We start from the raw sequence: 21,107 nt of genomic DNA, 5'->3' as shown, positions 1-21,107 counted from the left end.
AAGGATGCATTACATTGATCATAGTGACATTAAAAATAATTATGTTGCAAAAGATTTTATTTCAAATAAATGCTGTTCTTATGAACTTTATATTAATCAAAGAACTTTATCAAGTTTCCACATAAAATTAAGCAGCACAACCATTCTCAACATTAATAAAAGCACCAGATCAGATATTTCTGAAGGATCATTTAACTGTGAAGATGTCTGCTGGAAATTCAGCTTTGCTATCATAGGAATACATTACATTTTAAAATATGTTAAAATATAAAACAGTTGTAAAACCTTATTTCAATTCATGAATTTCAGATCTTTTCTGGGTTAAAAATAACTTTTTCATGAAGTTTCAAATGACTGTGTGTTTATGTTTTAAAACAAAATGTAAAAGTTTCTCCAAGAAATTTTACATACAAATATGAATTAACTGATTAATCAAAAACTGTTATTGTAAAAACATATAGGTAATTCCGGGTAAACTGAACAGCTGTTATCTTTTCTTCTGTGAAACCAGCCTCGCTTTAGGACCACGCGTCCTACTAAACTCTTTACAGCTGAGGGGTTCCACTCGAGTTGATTTTAAACTAAGTTCCTGTCTCTGTTTAAGCTCACAACTTGTAGAAGCAGAGTGACTGAGGAAGGAGTTAGAATATTTATCCAGCTTTTCCTTCCATAAACGAATGAAAGGATCGTGAGGACGCTCGTTTCACCTGCGGCTGGGAGCGACACCTGCCTCAGGTACTTTCATGACACAAGGTGCGAAGGGCGTGAAACCGCGGCGGAGCTCAGGTTAGGCCGTACACTTTAGCTTCAACTTGGTTTATGCGAATTTATTTGCAGTTTTTCGGCATCGTTGAGGTGTTTAACTTTTCTGACAAAAAGTAACACCGGAGATTCTTTACAATGCTGGTGTTACAAAGATTCTAAAAATTGTTTCAAAATATCGTGAGAGACACTCAGGAACCTCCTCTCCATAGTTTCGTGTCAGTAAGATGGTATTAAAAATTCAGTAATCATTTATATTTTCTCTTTGTTTTAAAATATAAAATCTTTAATTGTTTCTCAATCTTCACATCTAATGTCATAGTGTCTAATACACCTATTTTCAAATGGTAAGTGAAACTAAATATTTAAACGACATGATGAAGGTCATCAAAACAGTGACACTGAAACGGTACACTCAAAAAAATGCTGGGTTGTTTCTGTAAACAAATTGTTGGGTTGATTGTGCTGGGTCAAAAAGTTGGGCTGTTTGGGGTACTGTAAACACATTATTGGGTTGATCATGCTGGGTCAAATGAGTTGTAAGGGGGTCATTCACAAATAAACCGCTGGTTGGGTTATTTTGACCCAGCAACTGGTTACTTTTTTCATTCTTTGCGGAACTTTCTGGATTCTTCACTTCTGACTCGAGGAGCACGCCACTCGGAGCAGGCAGTGTTTTATGGTAAGTTAATATGAATGTTTACCTATATTTTTAATAAGTTGTGGTGGTAGCAGCAAGCTAATTTCACTGTTCAACATACAGTCTTTGATATGGAAGTGTGAGGGGTAACTATTTATTTCTGTGAAACATTAAATAGCCACAGCTAGCCGGTTAGAATTTTTTGACAAAATGGCACGTTAAATCCTTAGTTGAAATTAAACCAGCTATATCAGCAGCCTTTTTGAAATATGCAGTTTAAATTCTAAATTCATCATGTAATTATCGTAGGCCTATTCATTGTGGACGTTGCGTATTTAAAAGTGAGATAAGCGTTTTGTATGAAATCCATACGCGCACTTTCCTCACAGGGCTCGCACGTAAAATCAGCGGGAAATGAGTCTCTAATGTAGGCTAGCTAGTGAGTTGTGAGTGAAAAGTCTGCTGGCGTAGTTTTAGAAATACTCGTCAGAAGAAGTGACTGAGGTAAGTTCCAGCACAGTCTGCCTGTGTTTTCTGTAATGTCTCGAACCATCGTTTCTGCCAAAAAAAGGATTTCAAAAGCTTGATATAGCCTAGTTTTTATTATGTAGGATATGACTTGCAATCTTTATATAGCCTACAGCGACTGAGGAAAGGAGAAATAAATGGACAGGCGTCAGTTTTGAGAAGAAAATTATACCCGTTTAGTTGAACGAATGGTCGTCAATATTTAAAACTTAAAAAATGCAAACTTACATAGCCTACCCGAAGTAATTTATTGTGTGTAACATCTAAACGAGGCGATCATCAGCGCCAGTCAGGAGATTACCGAGCAGCTTTGTGGGTTTGTGAGTTTTAACGTTAAAGACACTATCAACATTACAGTAATATTTTACTTTTAATAAAGTAATGTTTTATTTGAATGCCTTAATGTTGATAATATTTGTCCAAATTACTCTTTTATTACTATTACTATAATTCAGTTTGCAAATACTGAATACACATTTTGTTTGTTTTTCACATTTGGTCATTTAATGTTTGCAATATTTTAATTGCATATTCAATAATAAATTGATACTTCCACAAAAAAAACTTAACTTGCATGTCAGTTTTATTGCAACACTCTAAGTGATTGTCTGGGAAGCAGACACACTCTGTCAGTTTAAATCTAAACTAAAACACATATCTTTTACCTGGCATTCATATAGAACATTATACATTTCTATTATTCAAATCAGTTAAATGATTATTAGGCTGCATAGGTCAGCCGGAACCGAGGACACTTTCCTATAACACCTGATGTACTCATTATTTAATAAGAAGAATGTCATCTATGCTAATTTTTGTCTTTCTGTTCATTCTAAAGTTTACTGAAGTCAGCCGGATCCAGGCCATATCCAGATCAGAAGGTGGACCTGCGCCTGGACCCATCCATGACGCATCCCTGAAGGGCCAGTCTCATCAGCCCTGTGAAGGCCTCATCGACACGACTGATCCTCAACAAACTCGTCTCCATACCGGTGTGATGACTCCGACTTCCAACCAGATGGAACTGGATAAATATTCTGAATTTTCTTATTCAATCTGACCTCTGACCTGTAATGCTGCCTGAATCATAATCATACACTGTTCGCTCGATGGCCAGAGGAGAACTGAACGACTGAGCCTGGTTTCTCCCAAGGTTTTTTTCTCCATTCTGTCTCCTGATGGAGTTTTGGTTCCTTGCCACTGTTGCCTTAGCTTTTGGCTTGCTAGTTGGGGACATTTAATATTCAACAATATTATTGATTATTGATTTGCCTTAAGGTGGACAATGACGCAATTTTTCATCTAGAAACAAACTTTGTTGTATTATTTTCATGTTACAGTATTACTGTGAAGCTGCTTTGATACAATCTGTATTGTAAAAAGTGCTATATAATTAAAGATGACTCTACTTGACTTGTGTAATCAACAGGTGAGGACCAACATGGTTGAATATTTACAAAATGAGATGACTGGTGAATTGCTGCACATTCTGTGCCTCAGGGATGAAATGAGGGGGACATGTCAGACCTTTGACATTGATTAACATTTGTATTCAATAACGAAAAGTATTAAAGAAATGTATACAATTTAAAAAAAATTAAATGAGATTGAAATCACATATACTGTGGCCTCTCTGGTTTATTGTATTACAGAGATAATAATTATTTTACATTCGTAATATAATAAATATTTGTTACTAATTTTATTAAGGCACTGAGACAAGAAATAACCCAGCACATGAGTAAGACTTAACCCAGCAAGAGGGTTAATTTCACCCACTGGTTGAGTCAAATGAATGACCCAGAAATATGGGTTAAATGGTAAAACCCAGCACTTGGGTCAAACCAACCCAGCGCGTGTTCTGTCCAATAGTGACCCAGCGGTGTGTTTAAGGTTGGGTTATTTTTTAACCCAGCAGTTTTTAGAGTGTAGAAATACGATCTGCTCGAATTGCCCTTATCAGAGCTCTGGCCCTTATAAAGCTTTACCACGGTAACAGACACAATGCCATGGTTTACTACTTACTTATTACAGTTACTAATGTAGAATCATCATACATTAATATGGCATCTCATCCAAACAGTTTAAGAAACTTACTGTATTGATGTAATTTTGTTTGATTTATGTATTTATTTTTTGATGAGGTTACCACAGTAACAATTAAAGTAGTATGGTATTTTGGTGGTAACTACAGTGGTTACCATGGTAACCATAATTTCTGCTTGTATCAGTATAAAAGCTGTAAAGGTAGGCTAGTCCATGGACTTCACTGTCATATCGGTATCTTTTTTCTTTTTTTTTTTGTATTTTTCTATTATTTTACATAAAAACAAGACAATCTAACATAATCACACATGCAAATGGAACCGGAACAAAATACAGAACAACAACATAAAAATACATTTTTAAAAAACAAAATACAACATGTTGATGGAAACACTCCAACTCCACTTGATTTCTTCTCTGATAGATTTCCATAATTGCTTCATTCCATCTTTGAATTTGTGAAGGTTCTGGTTTGGACCGTGTCTTCCTAATTCATTTCAAGGCCACAAAAATATTGTTTTATATTTTCAAAATGGAGAGAGTTAAGAATAGTTATTTCAGAGCATTTTTCAATCATGTGAAATATATCTGATTACTTCATCCCAATATTATTCTATTAATATATGACAATTCGAAATAAAATATGACTCTGGTTTCCCGTATTTTATTCATGATTACAACCTCCCTTTTCAGAACTGTAGTATTTAGTTTCTATAACCAGTGTTAAAATTAGTATTCCAGACGAGACACGAATGCAAGCAGTTTATTTTACCATTGTGTGACCGTTCTGCTATGTATTCTGTAAGAATAAGTTCAGATAAGGTCATGGGGTGCATGTTTAGATGGGGGCATTTAGTGACCTGTGGATCTCTGTCTGTTTACTTCAGGACGGGGAGCAAGTGTTGCTCTGTGTATTTGGACAGGCCTTCCTGGTCTTTTGTCATATTTCCCTATTTTATGTTTCTTTTGTTTTAACCAGAATTTAATGTTCTTTGCTCTCATGGACTCCTTTAAAGACTTGTCACATACCAAAATCTGCATGTGATTAATATATGTTTCATTTAAGTAGGGCTGGGTATCGTTCAAAAAATTTCGATACCAATACCGATACCTTGATTTCGATACCGGTTCCTGAACGATACTTTTTTCGATACCAATTTTATGAAATCCATTTTAACAATATTACATAACACATTACCTCAGAAAAACTTTGGTTTTATTTTTTCAGTTTGACTCATGCTCCTTAGCTAGTGCACAAAGGAACAAATGATTGTTTTTATAAAGAGCTCATGCTCACCAAAGCTGAATTTATTTGATCAAAATTACAGTAAAACTTGTAACATTGTGAAATAGTATTACAAATTAAAATCTTATTTGAATATATTTCAAAATGTAATTTATTCCTGTGATGTCAAAGCTGAATTTTCAGAATCATTACTTCAGTGTCACATGATCCTTCAGAAATATGAAAACAGTTTGCTGCTTAATATTTTGGAACTATGATAGCCTACATTTTTTCTTAGATGAATAAAAATTTCAAAAGAACAGCATTTATTTGAAACAGAAATCTGTTGTAACATTACACATGTTTTAAGGTCATTTTTGATCACTTGAATGCATCCTTACTGGAAAAAAATATACTGACTAACCAACACATTTTTGAACGGCAGTGTACATTCAGTAGGTCATTATTGCAATATAAACGCTGTCAGAGTGATCAACAAGGTATCTCTTCATTTACCAGTCGAAGACGGAGCAACTTTCTGCTCTTATGTTTACTCCGTGCACTGTCAAGGTCCTCATCATATCTGTCGCGTTACCGGTCTTTGCAGCAATTATTTTAGGCCTACTCAAGTTCTGCATCGCGCGCTGTTGGCATCGAACCTGGAGAAATGTAGCCACACTTTTGATCGAGTATTGTGTGTGTGCTCGCGTCTCATATGAGTATGTGCGCGGAGAGTTTGTGTGTGTGTGTTCGCGTGTCATTGAGTACGTGCGCGAGTTTGTGTGTGTGTGTGCTCGCGTCTCATGAGTATGTGCGTGGACAGTTTGTGTGCGCGCGCGCGTCTCATATGAGTATGTGCGCGGAGAGTTCCGCGCGTCTCGTGTGTGTAGAGTTTGCGTGTACGTGCGTGAGCGACTTTAGGTGTGTCGTTGTGCATTTTATTTGTATTTGTTTGAGCACTGACGTTGACGAGTTAACCCCTTAGGTATCGAAATCTGGTACCGAACAAGAAGTCATTTTTCGGTACTCGATAGTATATCGAGGCAATTCGGTCGGTACCTAAAAAGTATCGAACTCGGTACCCAGCCCTACATTTAAGGCTAGAATTGGGTAAATAATTAAGGGTATTTTCTCTCAGATTCTCTCCTGAGGATGAATTCTATTGATTTTTAAAATTAGGGATGCAACGATCATGATTTTTCATTGCCGATTCTGTTTTGTTTTTTACAAGCAAATTGGTCGATTTCGATACCGGTTGCTGATTTTAATCATGATCCGAGCAAAGATGCTACACTCGTGTAACATGAGCAGTTGTTTTTGACTTAAATTAGACTTGAAGCAAAAACAGAATGATCTGACTTTAGCTTTGTGACATTTTGCTGCACAAAACAAAAACCGCAGACAGACTGAATGAAAATGTAAATTCATTCTCTGAAAGTGGATGGCGCTTGTGAAACAGCAGTGATATAGTGTTTCCTTGGTTAGCACTGTACACAAAGCAGAGCTGCGCTTATAAACACTAATTTATACAGAGGTAAGATGATAAGATAATGCCGCTGAAACTTTTCCGAAGGCAGTCAGTGTCCTTTATAGATCCATTCATATTGACCCTCAATTCAATATTTATATTTTTCTTCCAATTTTTCGGGGATCACGAACAGTGATCTTGCTGTGCCTGGTACAGTATTTTTTTCTGATGGCACATATCTTTGTGTCCATCTTGAGTGATGTCTAACTGCAGAACCACACGTCACAGCAGTCTGAGGACAGCAGCGCCAGACCCGAAGTTAGGATAATGCTGATGCTCATCCCGCCCTTCACAATAAGCTCTACCTTAACGAATGCCCAACCCCACCCAACCACTAAATCTACCCTTAATGATAGATAAGCTATAAGCTCCACCCCAACACCGGTCTGAGACTGCTGGCCTGGAGCTGCTGTCCTCAGACTGCTGTGACGTATGGCTCTGCGTTTGGTTAATAATGTCAATTACAGGCCAGAGTGTTCAGTCTCTGGCCTGTGTTAGCGTCCTGTTTACAGACTTCATAATATTTTCACATAAATTACATTTTGGGTAATGATTGCAATGGAGTTTGTGCACAAGTCCAGAATAGAGATCAGCCAAAATAAAAATGAAAAACCGACCGTGTTTGGCGCAAATACCGGCCGGTTCTCTGCTGAATAATGCTACCTATCAGATTGTGCTAGCAACACTATTTGCATTGCTTTAAGGGTAGATTTAGGGTATGTGTAGGTATAGATGTTAATAAAGCCTCAATCCACATGAATATGATGCTGGTAGCATTTTTTTGCTGTCGAATTGTGCTAACTACTGTTTTAATGGGAGGTAGTCAAATCTGAGCGGGTAGCACAAATCGTCAGAACTCCGTTCGACTGGTGCGTCAGCGTCTCTATTTAAAATCCCTTTGAACAAAACTCCTCCTGCCAGTCTTGAAAAACAAAGACGGGCTTTTACCATTAGTGTGCACGTTTTGCAGTGCTTGTCATGTCTTGCTCTGTGACAAACCTGTTTTATTAGTGCCCCTAAATGTACAAGGCTTTCTTAAACTAACTACACTTCCTTTCTACACAGACGATTGCTCTCATTCTGTCTCTCTCCATCCGTCCATTCCTCACTCCTCTCAAAATATGAATAACAGAATTGTAACTACTCGCTGGTTATTAAACAGTCCACGCTTCCGAAGTACTGATGTCCATTTTTTATTTATTTATTGAAGAGACACCGTGAAAACTAGACACAAAGGAAAAACAAACCATAATTTACACATAACACCATTACGGACACAAAACCAAACATGATATACAAAATATTAACAGTTTTACCGTATTCGCCTGGTAACCAGCAGTAGATTAAGTCAGGAGCACTAACATGCCTATCTGAATTTACATCTCATTCAGTTGACGCTAACACGTCCAGGTGAAATAAATCAGCACGGGTCACATGACACTCAACTTAAATAAACTAAATAATAATAAAGTACAAATGACAAACCAAAATTATGACATTATCATAATACACAAAAATACACATTTAAACTATAAAGTCAAAAATAAACATTAACCACCAAAATGTCATGACCCACAGCTGACTTCCCAGTGTCAGCTACACTCCCACCAAATTACCATTGAGTAACAATTAAAAAGAAAACAAAAGCAAAAGAAAACGAAAACACCTACAAAATACAACAAATCAAATAATCAATGGTAATTTCCAGGCTCCAAAATGAAAACAACAACAATTCAAAAAACATAATTCATAATTACACATTCTTACACTAAAAAGAACAAATTGTTCACCATACTTCACATTCTAATATTCACCAATATTAACCAGCACAAATCAACATGTATCCAAGATACCACCTAATACCAGCATGATGCTAATATGACTAAACTTCTAATAAGTGATAGGGCGATATTAATTTTCAACTTATGGCTACAAGAACTACCAACTTTTGAATAGGGCGTTCAATAATAGAGGGTTTAGTGAGGCGTTCACCCCTTTTTCCCAACTTCCGATCCCCAATCTGTATTGTAACTTTCCGTACCAGTCCATCATCAGCTTTGCAAACTTCAATGACCCTGGCCAACCTCCATTCGTTGCGGGGAATTTCCTCTTCCTTGACAATGACAATGTCCCCTACTTGCACGTTCCGCCTTGGTGTGTGCCATCTTTGCCTGAGAGAGATATTAGCAAGATATTCTATCCTCCATCTGCTCCAAAACTGTTCACTCAAATACTGGACCTGCCTCCAACGTTTCCTTGCATAAAGATCTTCCTTAACAAATGTCCCCGGTGGAGGAAGTGGAACAGACGACTTCATGGTAAGCAGGTGGTTGGGGGTTAGAGGCTCTAGGCTTGTAGGATCACTGAGGCCATCCACTGTCAATGGGCGGTTATTGACTATAGACATAGCTTCATAGAAGAACGTACGTAAAGAAGCATCATTAAGTCTTCCAGTACTTTGTGCCAAAACTGAACTCATTACGCTCTTTATAGTTCGAATCTGCCGTTCCCAGACCCCTCCAGCGTGACTCGAACTGGGTGCGTTCAGACAGAAATCGCACTGCTTCGCTGCCAGATATGCTACCACTCTCTCTTTACTCACTTCCTTTAGGGCATTCTTCAACTCATTCCTTGCCCCCATGAAGTTAGTTCCTTGGTCTGATCTAATATGTCTGACAGCTCCCCGGATGGCTATGAAACACCGTAAAGCGTTGATGAATGCATCAGTCGTCATGTCCTCCAACATCTCTACGTGGACAGCTCTGGAACAAAGACAAGTAAAAAGGAGGCCATATCGTTTATATGTCTTTCGACCTTGCTTGGTGTAAAAAGGACCAAAACAGTCCATGCCACAATAAGTAAAGGGTGGGGAAGGATCAGTGCGGTCACGGGGCAAGTCCGCCATCCGTTGTTGTTCTGGCGGCCTACGAGCTCTCCTACAAGGAACACACTGGCGTATGTAGTGTGCTACCACCTTACTGCCACCCATAATCCAAAAGCCATTGGCTCGTAATTCATTCAGAGTCTGTCCCCTGCCTTGATGTTGAATCTTTTGATGATGGTGCGCTAAAATAAGGTGTGTGACAACACCATCCCTTGGAAGGATTGCTGGGTACCGCAATTCAAAAGGTGCACATGCTCTCCTCAATCGTCCTCCCACCCTCATTATTCCATCCTCTATGAATGGATTAAGTTGATGCAAAGGATGGTTACAAGGCAGCATACCAGAGTCTTGACTGAGTACATTCAACTCTTCTTTGAAGGCATCTTGTTGTGCAAGCTGAATGAGCGTAAATGAGGCCCTCCTCCTTTCCTCCACACTTAAAGATTCTGGTGTCTTCATCTTCTTTGCTAATCTTTGAATCCGGGCAATCACATTCACAGCTGTAGTCCATTTTGATAATCGTGCCAGTTGCTGTTGAAAATCCACTTGCATCATGGTCTCGGTCCTCAATACCTGGACAGCCTTGACCTCCGGGTCTCCCACCAACAACTCCGACGTTCCTTGTTTAGCAAATACCTCTTTCTCCCAGAGGAATCTGGGCCCTGTGAGCCAATTTGAACTGATCAACTCTTCTACAGTGAGGCCCCTCGAGGCATGGTCAGCAGGATTCTCTCCCGTATTGATGTAATACCATTGTCTTGGATCGGTGGCCTCCCGAATTCTCTGGACACGATTAGCAACAAAGACATGAAATCGTCTTGCTTCATTATTGATGTAACCAAGGACCACTTGAGAATCTGTCCAAAAATATTCTCTATCAACTCTGAGTACCAACTCCTCCTTCAGTATACTACTCACAGCAGCAGAAATGACGGCTGCAGTTAACTCTAATCTTGGTATAGTGACAACTTTTATGGGAGCAACTCTCGCTTTACCCATAACCAAGGCACAATGCACCTTACTTTCACTCATCAATCTGATATAGGAGCACTGTCCATAACCTTGACTGCTAGCATCAGAAAAGTGATGTAATTCAGTTCTCAGAATCGGTCCGAAATTTGGAGGGGTGAAGCATCTTGGAATTTGTACCTTTTCTAGGTTGGGCAGATCATTCAGCCAACTCTCCCACCTTGGTCTGAGCTCAGAGGGTAACGGTTTATCCCAACCGATGCCCTTATGGCACATCTCCTGCAGAACCTTCTTGCCAGATATAATGAATGGGGCCAAGAACCCCAATGGGTCGTAAACTGAAGCCACCTTGGAAAGAATTCCACGCCGTGTGGCAGGTTTCTCATCAAGAGCAACCTTAAAGGTGAGTACATCATTCTCTACATCCCACCTTACGCCCAAGACATTTTGTACTGGAAGAAAGTCATGATGGAAATCAACGTTCTTTACTTCGGCAGCATGATCACAGGGACTAATGGACTCCAACACTTCTCGGTTGTTGGAAATAAATTTGTGAAGATGCAGCTTCCCTTTGGCACACACAGCTTGAGCTTCCTTCACCAGCTTGATTGCTACCTCAACAGATTCCAGGCTTACGAGGCCGTCGTCTACATAGAAATGGTTTCTAATAAACCCAGCAGCCAAGGGATATTCACTCTCATTCATACTGGCAAGATACTTGAGGCCATAATTGGCGCAGCCTGGAGAAGATGATGCTCCAAAAAGATGTACTTTCATACGATATTCTCGGGGTTCTGTGTCTGTATCTCCATTTGCCCACCACAGAAAACGCAGGAAGTCCCGATCTTCCCTAATAACATGAAATCTATGAAACATTTTCTCAATGTCGCACATGACAGCGATAGGGTGTTTACGGAAACGGCAAAGCACTCCAGTCAATCCATTGGTAAGGTCAGGCCCAGTCAAAAGATGATCATTTAAGGCGGTACCTTCATACTTAGCTGCACAATCAAAGACCACCCTGATCTTATTTGGTTTCCTATGGTGATAGACGCCTTGGTGTGGAATATACCACACATTTCCCGTATCTGGTTGCTCATTTGCTATTTCCGCATCTCCATCTCTGAAGACACCTTCCATGAACGTCATATAATCATGTCTGAATTTAGAATTCTTGTCCAATTTCCTCTTAAGGTGCTTCAGCCGTCCTAATGCAAGACTCCTATTATTTGGAAGATGGGGCCGTATTTTGAAAGGAAGAGGCATCTCAAGATGACCATATTCATTCTGATAGACACCCTCTTTTACTACCTGCAGGAACTGAACGTCGTCTTGTGATTTACTCTTTTCACCTGATGGAGTATCTACAAAATCCAGCTCAAGTGCTCTGATAACAGCGGCGGGTGTCATGGAGGGGAGCTCTCTGACTGATATGCGGTGGCATAAACCAATCACATCCTTGGAGTTTATACCTTGTGAAGTTCCTCCTATGATGCTCCAGCCAAGGTCCGTCTTGATGGCATAAGGCTCTTCATCACCGCCAGTGATTACCTGTCGAGGCGCCAGAGCTCTGGAGCAATCATAACCGATCAAAAGACCTACTCCACAATCCATCCGTGCGGGCATTTCATTTGCGATCACTTCTAGATGTCTCCACCGTTTAGCTGTTTCACAGGTGGGAATGTGTGTGCGCACAAAGGGAATGAAGTCCCTTGTATAAACAGGAGGCAGGCAGATAGGGCTGTCCGAAGAAAATCCTCTAACCCGAAGTCCATTAACTCTGTGACTCAACACAACAGAGTCTTTTCCCATCATGGTGGAAAGCTTTAGTTTTACTGGTTCCATTAATGCCTGCAAGCTTTCACACACTTCCTGGTCAACAAATGTGTGACTACTCTGGGTGTCTAATAAAGCATATACGCAGACTTCAGACTCTGAGTTAGGTAAAGACAACCATACTGGGACAATCATAGATGTTATATCACCTTCTCCTCCATTCGTACAGCAGGTTAGAGAGAATGCATTATCTTCAGTCTGCAAAGCTGTCCATGGAGCCGACATCTCTCCTGGCTGACGATCTTCATGTAACGAAGTTGGGTGGCGCTTCTTACATACCACACACACAGCTCTATTTCTGCAGTCTTTGGAGCTATGTCCTTTTCTCAGACATGCAAAGCACAACTTATTCTCCATGACAAACTTTCTCTTTTCTTCTGCTGCTTTTTCCCTTAGTTTTTGACATTCCTGAATAGAATGACATTCATCACAGAACATACATTTAACTGAATTTGAGCTACACACGAATGTAGTTTTCTTTCTACCAGACTCTTCAGCCTCACGGTCAATAATGTTACTGAATTCAGCCGTAGCGCATGCTGCATCTAAAGTCTTCGTAGTGGTGGCAAACGTGTTTACTCTTGAACGCTTTATTTCCTTAGATGGCTTCTCTTCAACGATCTTTAGTGCATACAATGATGACACAGGATTACATGCTATACGTGCTTCTTTTGATACAAATGAGGCAAACTGGTTAAAGCTTGGATAATCTTTGTCTTTGTCCAGCTGTTCTGTGACATAACGGTTCCACCTGCTCGTCACCCAGAAAGGAAGCTTGGCCAGTATCCTCTGATTCTCCTCGCAGTCGTTCAGCACCTGAAGACCCTTAACGTGCGGTAAAGCATCACTACATGATTGTAGGAAGTCACTAAACTCTCTTAACTTGATGTACTCGGCTGCACCAATCTTAGGCCACCTATTAAGTTTCTCTCTGAAGGCACGTTGCACCACAAAGGAGTGACCATATCTGGCATTCAGCTTCTCCCACGCTTGCTGATAGGCCAGTTCATCTTTCCTGTAGAAGCTGCCTTCCAGAGCCGATCTTGCCTCACCATCAACATACTTCTGTAAGTAGAAGAGCTTATCTGCAGGATTAGAGCACCGTCCCTCTATAAGAGCTTTAAAGGAGGTGCTCCATTCTATAAACTTCAGTGGGTCGCCAGAAAATACAAGGGGTTCTGGAGCAGGAAGTCGAGACAGGGCCATGGACCCTTGTAACGCCTGCACTAAGGATACTTCGCTTTTAGTAACTTGCTGATTCAAACATGATGTGTCAGAAACAAGAGGACCGTGGTTGCTCCTGTCACCGCTTGCTGAACCACACTGCTGACTTCTTACCCTTGACTCCTCCTCAGTATACACTCTGAGCCTTGCTTCCATAACCTCAATGTCTCTACGATCTTCAAGCTTCTTCAGTTGCTGCCTTTGTGCCTCAATGTCAGCCTCCCTTTCCACTTCAGCTTTTTTTGCAGCTAACAGCGCAGCAGTCTCTGCTCTCTTAGTTGAAATGCTTGCAGACTCAGATGCAGGTTTAGAATGGTTGCTAACAACCGTGGCTCTAGAAACTGTGGATCCAAATATGGACTCAGCGTACTCGCAGTCCAGCAGCATACGTAACCTTGCTCTTTCAGCCTCAGCATCAAATTCCATACCATCCTCCACCATGCGTACCCTCATTAATTTCAACAAGTCTGCCGTTACAGCTGAACATGCATCAATTTTCCTCCTAGTTTCTTGACTTGGTGGTGCTTGGAATCGTATGTTATCATATAGATCTTTCAATTCAAACTCTTGCCTCTCAACCTCATCCATCATATCACACAAGTCACTTTCAGAGCACTCATGTTTTAACTTTAAACGAACATCTCTGACTTGAAACTTCCATTTCTCATATGCAGATTTAAACTTCTTCTCTTTTTGAGTCAGTTCTTGCTCTTTTAACTCCTGCATCTTTGGTGTTAAACGTTTATCACGGGAAGATTTTCTGATTTCATTTGTCTCTAATAAAACAGAATTAAGCTCTTTAAGTCTTGCCTCAGATTTCTCTGTGCATGATGCACATGATACATGACGATCCCTCACAACACCATCCATATTCTCATTCTCTGCAAATAAGACTTTCTCTTGTGATGGAGAATCATTTTGCTCAGCTAGATCGCCCTGGACAGACATTTTCCTCTAAAGGGTTTGCACTTTAACAAATAGTACAAAATGTGTAACTTAATCGCAATAGATAGCAGTGAAACAATCTTAGACTGAATAACCACACTTAACTTATCAATGCCCTTAACACTTGAATGTTTAGCTACTTAAAAACCTTAAACACATGATAATCACAGAAGTTAAGAACCAGTTACCTCATTAACTTGTAAAAACCATCCATCGTTTACAAAAACATATCATTTAATATTGTACATCTAACCTGCTGATGCACAGCTGACACAAGGTTGTATGAGAAGATCCTCCATTGACGATGTAGCAAATTTGCACACTAAAGCTCGCAACAGTCCATCACAGAAGGCCACACTGCACGCCAAAACTTTCTAGTTCACCACGGGACAGTCAAACAGCACGCGAAGTCCAGGGAAAGGCGCAACAGAGCCACGCGCTGAAGACAGCAGCATTAATCACCACGGGAAACAGTCAACCCGCGCGCAGAGACCCATAAGTGGAAGGCTGCACGCTGAAGCTGGAGAATCACCGCCAAAGCACATCTTGTAGCCGGTAGGATGGAATTAGGCTACGTTTTCACTGTAACTACTCGCTGGTTATTAAACAGTCCACGCTTCCGAAGTACTGATGTCCATTTTTTATTTATTTATTGAAGAGACACCGTGAAAACTAGACACAAAGGAAAAACAAACCATAATTTACACATAACACCATTACGGACACAAAACCAAACATGATATACAAAATATTAACAGTTTTACCGTATTCGCCTGGTAACCAGCAGTAGATTAAGTCAGGAGCACTAACATGCCTATCTGAATTTACATCTCATTCAGTTGACGCTAACACGTCCAGGTGAAATAAATCAGCACGGGTCACATGACACTCAACTTAAATAAACTAAATAATAATAAAGTACAAATGACAAACCAAAATTATGACATTATCATAATACACAAAAATACACATTTAAACTATAAAGTCAAAAATAAACATTAACCACCAAAATGTCATGACCCACAGCTGACTTCCCAGTGTCAGCTACAAGAATCATTCATTTGTTCTTCATCCTGACCTGAAGCCACTTGTTGTAAATCAAAATCTGAACATTATAAAACATATTTGACCATTTGCTTTTCACCCTCTTATAAATTACACCCACAGGCGGATGATGAGTCATCCTGAAAGGTCCCATAATGCCTCCAATCCTGATTTCTGTTTTAGTGGTCTAACTGAACACATAACCTAAAACGTTTGTAAAAACCACCTTATGATAAAACGTGGCTACTCGCCTAACATTGCACACAGTATTTGCATGTTGTTAAATGGAACTGTATTGAGAGAGTCTTGTATAAATAGATTAAATACTCTGAGCATTTTGTAAGAATTCAATGAATTCGCCTAATTTTGGTTTTGCTAAAAAAATAGGCTGTTTGTCCCGTTTTAATGTGAATTTAAAGTAGATTTTACCTAAAATGACACCCCTTCCCCATTTTCATTCTGAGCACAGTGAAGTGCCCACATTCACGCGTGAACAATGCTGTGTTGTTATGGCAACAGTTAGTGTACAGCAGCAACCTAACCTTAGTGCACTGGATCAGTTTTAGGTGATTTTTAGTGTGCAACTGTGCATGTCTTCCTGATGGGTCTTAATCTTTACTTTCAAGGATATTTGCTGAAAGCTGTTGTTGATGTTATGAAAATGAGTATGAATGTGGGAAAGAGTCTAAAAGTCGCAAGTTTTAGGCTAAATGTTGTCTTTTTAATGCACTTATTTTACCACATCGAAATGGTCCCTGTTGCTGAATAGTCATGCTGTCATTTGAGGAGTTCAGAAATCATAATTTAGTTTTTTTGGCTGAAATGTCACATTTCCTTTTTTATCTTTTATCACATCCCAACAAAGACAGGAAGCTTTTTAGCTCTTGTACAACAAAATAAAGATCAAAGTGTGCGTCACACACACACACACACAAAATGATGGTAAACATGTTGTTGCACAAGCCTTATTGACTCATAAACTGGCTCAATTAGTTCAACTGTATTTTCTGCCAGGCTTTTTTTTGTGTGCCAGGCACAAACCGATTTTTATGCTCAACATTAAAAATGTAACTATGATGATTACAATTACCCCCTTATGATTCTTTTATTGACACCCACCCAACAAATTGGCTCAAAGAAAGTGTTTTACTGTGAATGTGATTTCAATATATTTCTACCATTTTCTATATCATTGTTTATAGAACAAAAGACCCCCAGAAAAGCGATTGACCTTTATTATTGTAATTATGTTTACGGGCATACAGAAGTAGCGATGTTTTCATCTCTATTGTGTTATACATCAGAGTGAAACAGATTATCTGAAAAAAAAAAGAAAGTAAAGCCTGGTTCTCTCCGTCGGTTTTTGATTGGATGGAGGCTGATCTCAATACGAGCTTGCAGTGAATTGTAAGAAGGGGGCGGGGTTTAAGCCGACAAAACGATTGGAGAAGTCCTGCATACATCACCAGAGAGAAGTCTGACGTTTCACTGCAAGATTGACTTCTGGTGGATATCATTTTGATGAAAAATGATGAGGTCAAAAAATAGAAAAAAAGAGAAACATATTCAAGGATGAATCGGTCACAATAAGATCAATAACATGACCTGCCATCTTTAGATTATGACCAATACCAATTAGATTCTTTAATTGTCAGGCCTGAAAACTCCCAGAAAATCCCTCAACTTGGGTTTCCCTGGTCATTTCGCAAATACGAGACTGACATGACTTGAAAGCAGCACAAAATTTGTATTAAGAGATGTAGCGAGTTGTACAATGTCCATACATGGTAATTCTTTCAATGACATGTTGGAATGCTACCATTTGACCTCTAGACCAGCATTGAGCCAAATGAATCATTTTTTGCTTTAGAGTCTCTCTCCAATGAGCTGAAACATAGAAACCCTTTTCTTTTGTTTACAGTCATTTCCAGGAAGTATGTCCCTTTCAGTGAAATGTTTATAATGGTTGTCTCTTTTTTTTTCTTCTTTCATGTCACAGTTCTGCTCTCATCCTCCACATTTGGACCACCCTTCCTGGGTAAGTGTATGTTTGTGAATATTCGAGAGGAACATTTACAGCTATGTGCGCCAGTGGGCAGCCTCTGTGTTCAGGAAGCAGGCGTTCACCCACCAGTCATGAGGGCAGTAGTTCAGGCTCCCAGTATGCTCTCTGTGCACTGGGGGTGGGCCTGGTGGCTCTTGGTGTTGTCATGATCGTGTGGAGCATAGTCCCTTCTGAAGTGACACAGTTGCACAATTCTACAAACACGAACAATGGAATTGCCATTGGGGATGCAGGAAAGACATCGTCTGTTGCGTTTGTGCTGGTTGGAGCTGGTGTTGTCATGTTGCTCCTTGCCATATGTCTCGGGGTGAGGAACAAGAAGCGGATGAGAGACAGGGAAACTGCAGGTAGAGGCCGTGCTGATGATGTGGATCATGTCCATAGAGATCAGGATGAGGAGTGAGTACTGCTCTATACTCATTACACACACCCTCACCCTCAATGATTCATGTCTAGGTTTTGTATAGGAATACACCAATATTACAATTCTGGCCGATTAAGATACGTCAATAATTATTTTCATGAACGATAACTGATAAATGGCTGATATTAATATTAAATGCATTTGAAATTGAAATGCCAGATTATTATTATTATTATTATTATTATTATTATTATTATTATTATTATTATTATTATTTTGAGATTTGCTAAGTATTACATTTAACAGTGTTATTAAAGTTCTGGGGTCCGTTTAAAAAATCTATTTAAAGTTAAATGCGGTTCTTTTGAACTTTCTATTCATCAAAGAATCCTGAAAAAAATGTATCACTGCTTTCACAAAAATATTAAGCGGCACAACTGTTTTCAACATTGATAATAATAAGATATGTTTCTTGAGGATCATGTGACAGTTCAGTTTTGCTATCACATGAATTAAAATACATTTTAAAATATATTAACACGTAAAACTGTTATTTAAAATTTTAATATTTAACCATTTTTGTTTTTACTTTTTTTTTTTTTTTTTTTTTTTTTTTTTGATCAGATAATAGCCTTGGTGAACGAAAACATAAAAATTCGGTCACGCTTTAGATTAGGTTCCAATTCTCTCTATTAACTCTTACGACTATTAATCGTTATTAAGGTAGTTGTTAAGTTTAGGTTTTGGGTATGATTAAGGATGTAGAATATGGTCATGAAGCATAAGGCATTAATATGTGCTTTATAAGTACTAATAAACAGCCAATATCCTAGTAATATGTATGCGGCAACTAGTTAATAGTGAGAATTGCACCCTAAACTAAACTGTTAACAAAAATTCTTATCAACCCCAAAGGTGTAGTGTATATATAAATGATTAATAATAATTCAAGATGTATAATTTTTTTAAATCTCTAGTAGCAGTACGGATATATTGTGCATCCCTAGTTCCCTGTGTTCAAATCCATCTAAGTGAAGCATTTTGACTTTTTGACTATATGTTATGTTTACATGCATGCAACTCATGTCATGATATCTATGTAAATATTAGATCAAGTGAACCCATACCCAGCTTTGACGTCCCCACCTATGAGGAGGCGGTCACCAGCGGACGGTACCCTGTTCGACAGAGCAACTTGCGACAGAGTTACCAGCTGCCCTCGTACGAAGATCTGATTGGTGCCGTTGAAAATGAAGGCCAGCAACCGAAAGAAGGTAATAGCCAAGAGGCCGCTCAGCCGACTCCTGCGGCGCCCACCCGCACCAGCAGCAGGGCCAGCCGCCTCCTCAGACCTCTCCGAGTGCGCAGGATCAAGTCAGAGAAGCTCCATGCCAAGGATATTCGTTTGAATATCCAAAAGCCTGGACAGGGTAGGGTGGCCATTGAACCACTGACCCCACCACCACAGTATGAGGATAAGCCCCCTCAACTACCCACAGAAGCAGTGTAGTCATTCAGTCACTGGATTTTTTTGTCAAGTGTTTGCATCTGTGGGTTGCTTGGGAAATGTTGACTCATCTGTGCAGAAGCAGAAAGTTTCAGTTAGAGCTATAAAAATATTTCTAAATCTGCCAGTTTATGAAATAGGATACAATTGTCAATTTCTTTCTTGGACAAAACACTAAAGCCTACTTGAATGTGTTTTTTTTTATATAAATCAGAACTATAAATATTCTAAGAAGGATATTACAGTAATTTATTGTTTTTTTAAAAAACTGTATGAAGAGGGATATGAATGCCACAGCGTGTTTCTTAAGATAGAACAACTTATAGAACAACTATACAATGTACATTGCAAAAAACTAAAAACAAAACAAATTCGTATTAGAGAATAACTTACAACCCATCAAACGGTTGCCGTGATTGAAATGCCAAACGCTAGCTGCTGTTTTTTGGAAAAGGCTTTTTACGTGTTATCTTAAATCTGAATGTTATAGTTTTTCAGCTTCATTTTTTACTCTGAGTATATATATATATATATATAATACATTTGAACCAGTTGTGCTTCTGTGGCCAATTTTGCAGGAATGCAAAATTAATGTATATAATAGAAGATGTAATTCCAGCTAATTTGCTTAACTAATTTTATTCAGTTCCATTAATCCAATTAATAATTTTTTTTTTTTTTTTCAGTGTGTTTTCATTAACAATGTGTCACCGTCTGTTCCATTTGCAATTAACTTTATCTGGATATATTGTATTTTAAGGGTATGAATTTTTTTGACTTTTTGAATTAAAATGCCATTTCAAATATTCTTAAAACTCGTAGGAATTTTATATGTAACCTTGTTATTTTAGAACAAATTCTGCATTCATATGAAATTATAAAAAGTGATATAAAAAAAAAAGGAAAGGTCTAAATAACAGACAAAAAATGCACCTTTTCAACTCATTCAACTCAACACTGAATTCCTGAAGTGCAAATGTGAATTTTAAAGATTTGGCTACTCTTCCAACTGCAGTTTGACTGTACAAATAAGCCATCATGCTGCAAATGAACCGTTTTCAATCATAAAAATGTTGTTGATGTCCTTTTGTATATGAGCTAAACTGCACCTTTTAGCAAATGCTTTTGTTTTTATTTACAGCTTAGTTTGTTATAATTCAGTTTAATTATTTGATTAGGGTGTAGAATCTTGTAAAATTGTTTTCTTTTAGAATCTTTTCTTTTTAAGCAGAAAAGTATGTATTTCTGTCTGTATTTTATTTATTTCTTGTGGGACTTAATAAAATTGTGTAAATATGTGTGTTTATCTTTATGGATCCCTAAACATAATGTGTGCTGATTTGTAGTGCCCCCTAGTGGCTGAGAATCGTACAAACAATATTGAAAGACTGTCAAGGATGGCAAATTTGATTGCACTTTTCTTGCCATAACTTTTAGGAGCTGTTGTTTTACATACTGGATAATCATTTAGGCCTTTCATTATGATACTTCTAATTTGACTTTGTGAGGGTGAGTAAATGATGACAGTTCTAATTTATTA

At 38.7% G+C, this 21,107-nt stretch overlaps 1 protein-coding gene across 2 annotated transcripts; it reads left to right on the top strand.

Moving 5' to 3' along the window:
* Positions 1–542: 542 nt before the first annotated feature.
* tmem51b (transmembrane protein 51b) lies at positions 543–20,087 on the top strand. 2 transcript variants are annotated; one of them, XM_079857949.1, is made up of 3 exons: positions 543–735; positions 17,631–18,095; positions 19,171–20,087. In XM_079857949.1, exons 2-3 carry the CDS (start codon positions 17,713–17,715, stop codon positions 19,568–19,570), a joined length of 783 nt encoding a protein of 260 aa, XP_079714075.1. In that variant the 5' UTR covers positions 543–735; positions 17,631–17,712; the 3' UTR covers positions 19,571–20,087. The 2 variants fall into 2 exon arrangements, with proteins under 2 accessions (XP_079714075.1, XP_079714076.1); XM_079857950.1 differs by having other exon boundaries at positions 543–753.
* Positions 20,088–21,107: the final 1,020 nt, after the last annotated feature.

This window comes from Squalius cephalus, assembly GCF_949319135.1.
Source record: "Squalius cephalus genome assembly, chromosome: 22".
Classification (NCBI taxonomy): domain Eukaryota; kingdom Metazoa; phylum Chordata; class Actinopteri; order Cypriniformes; family Leuciscidae; genus Squalius; species Squalius cephalus.
Note: the sequence above shows the minus strand (reverse complement) of the source record. Positions and strands in the feature narration are given on the sequence as shown.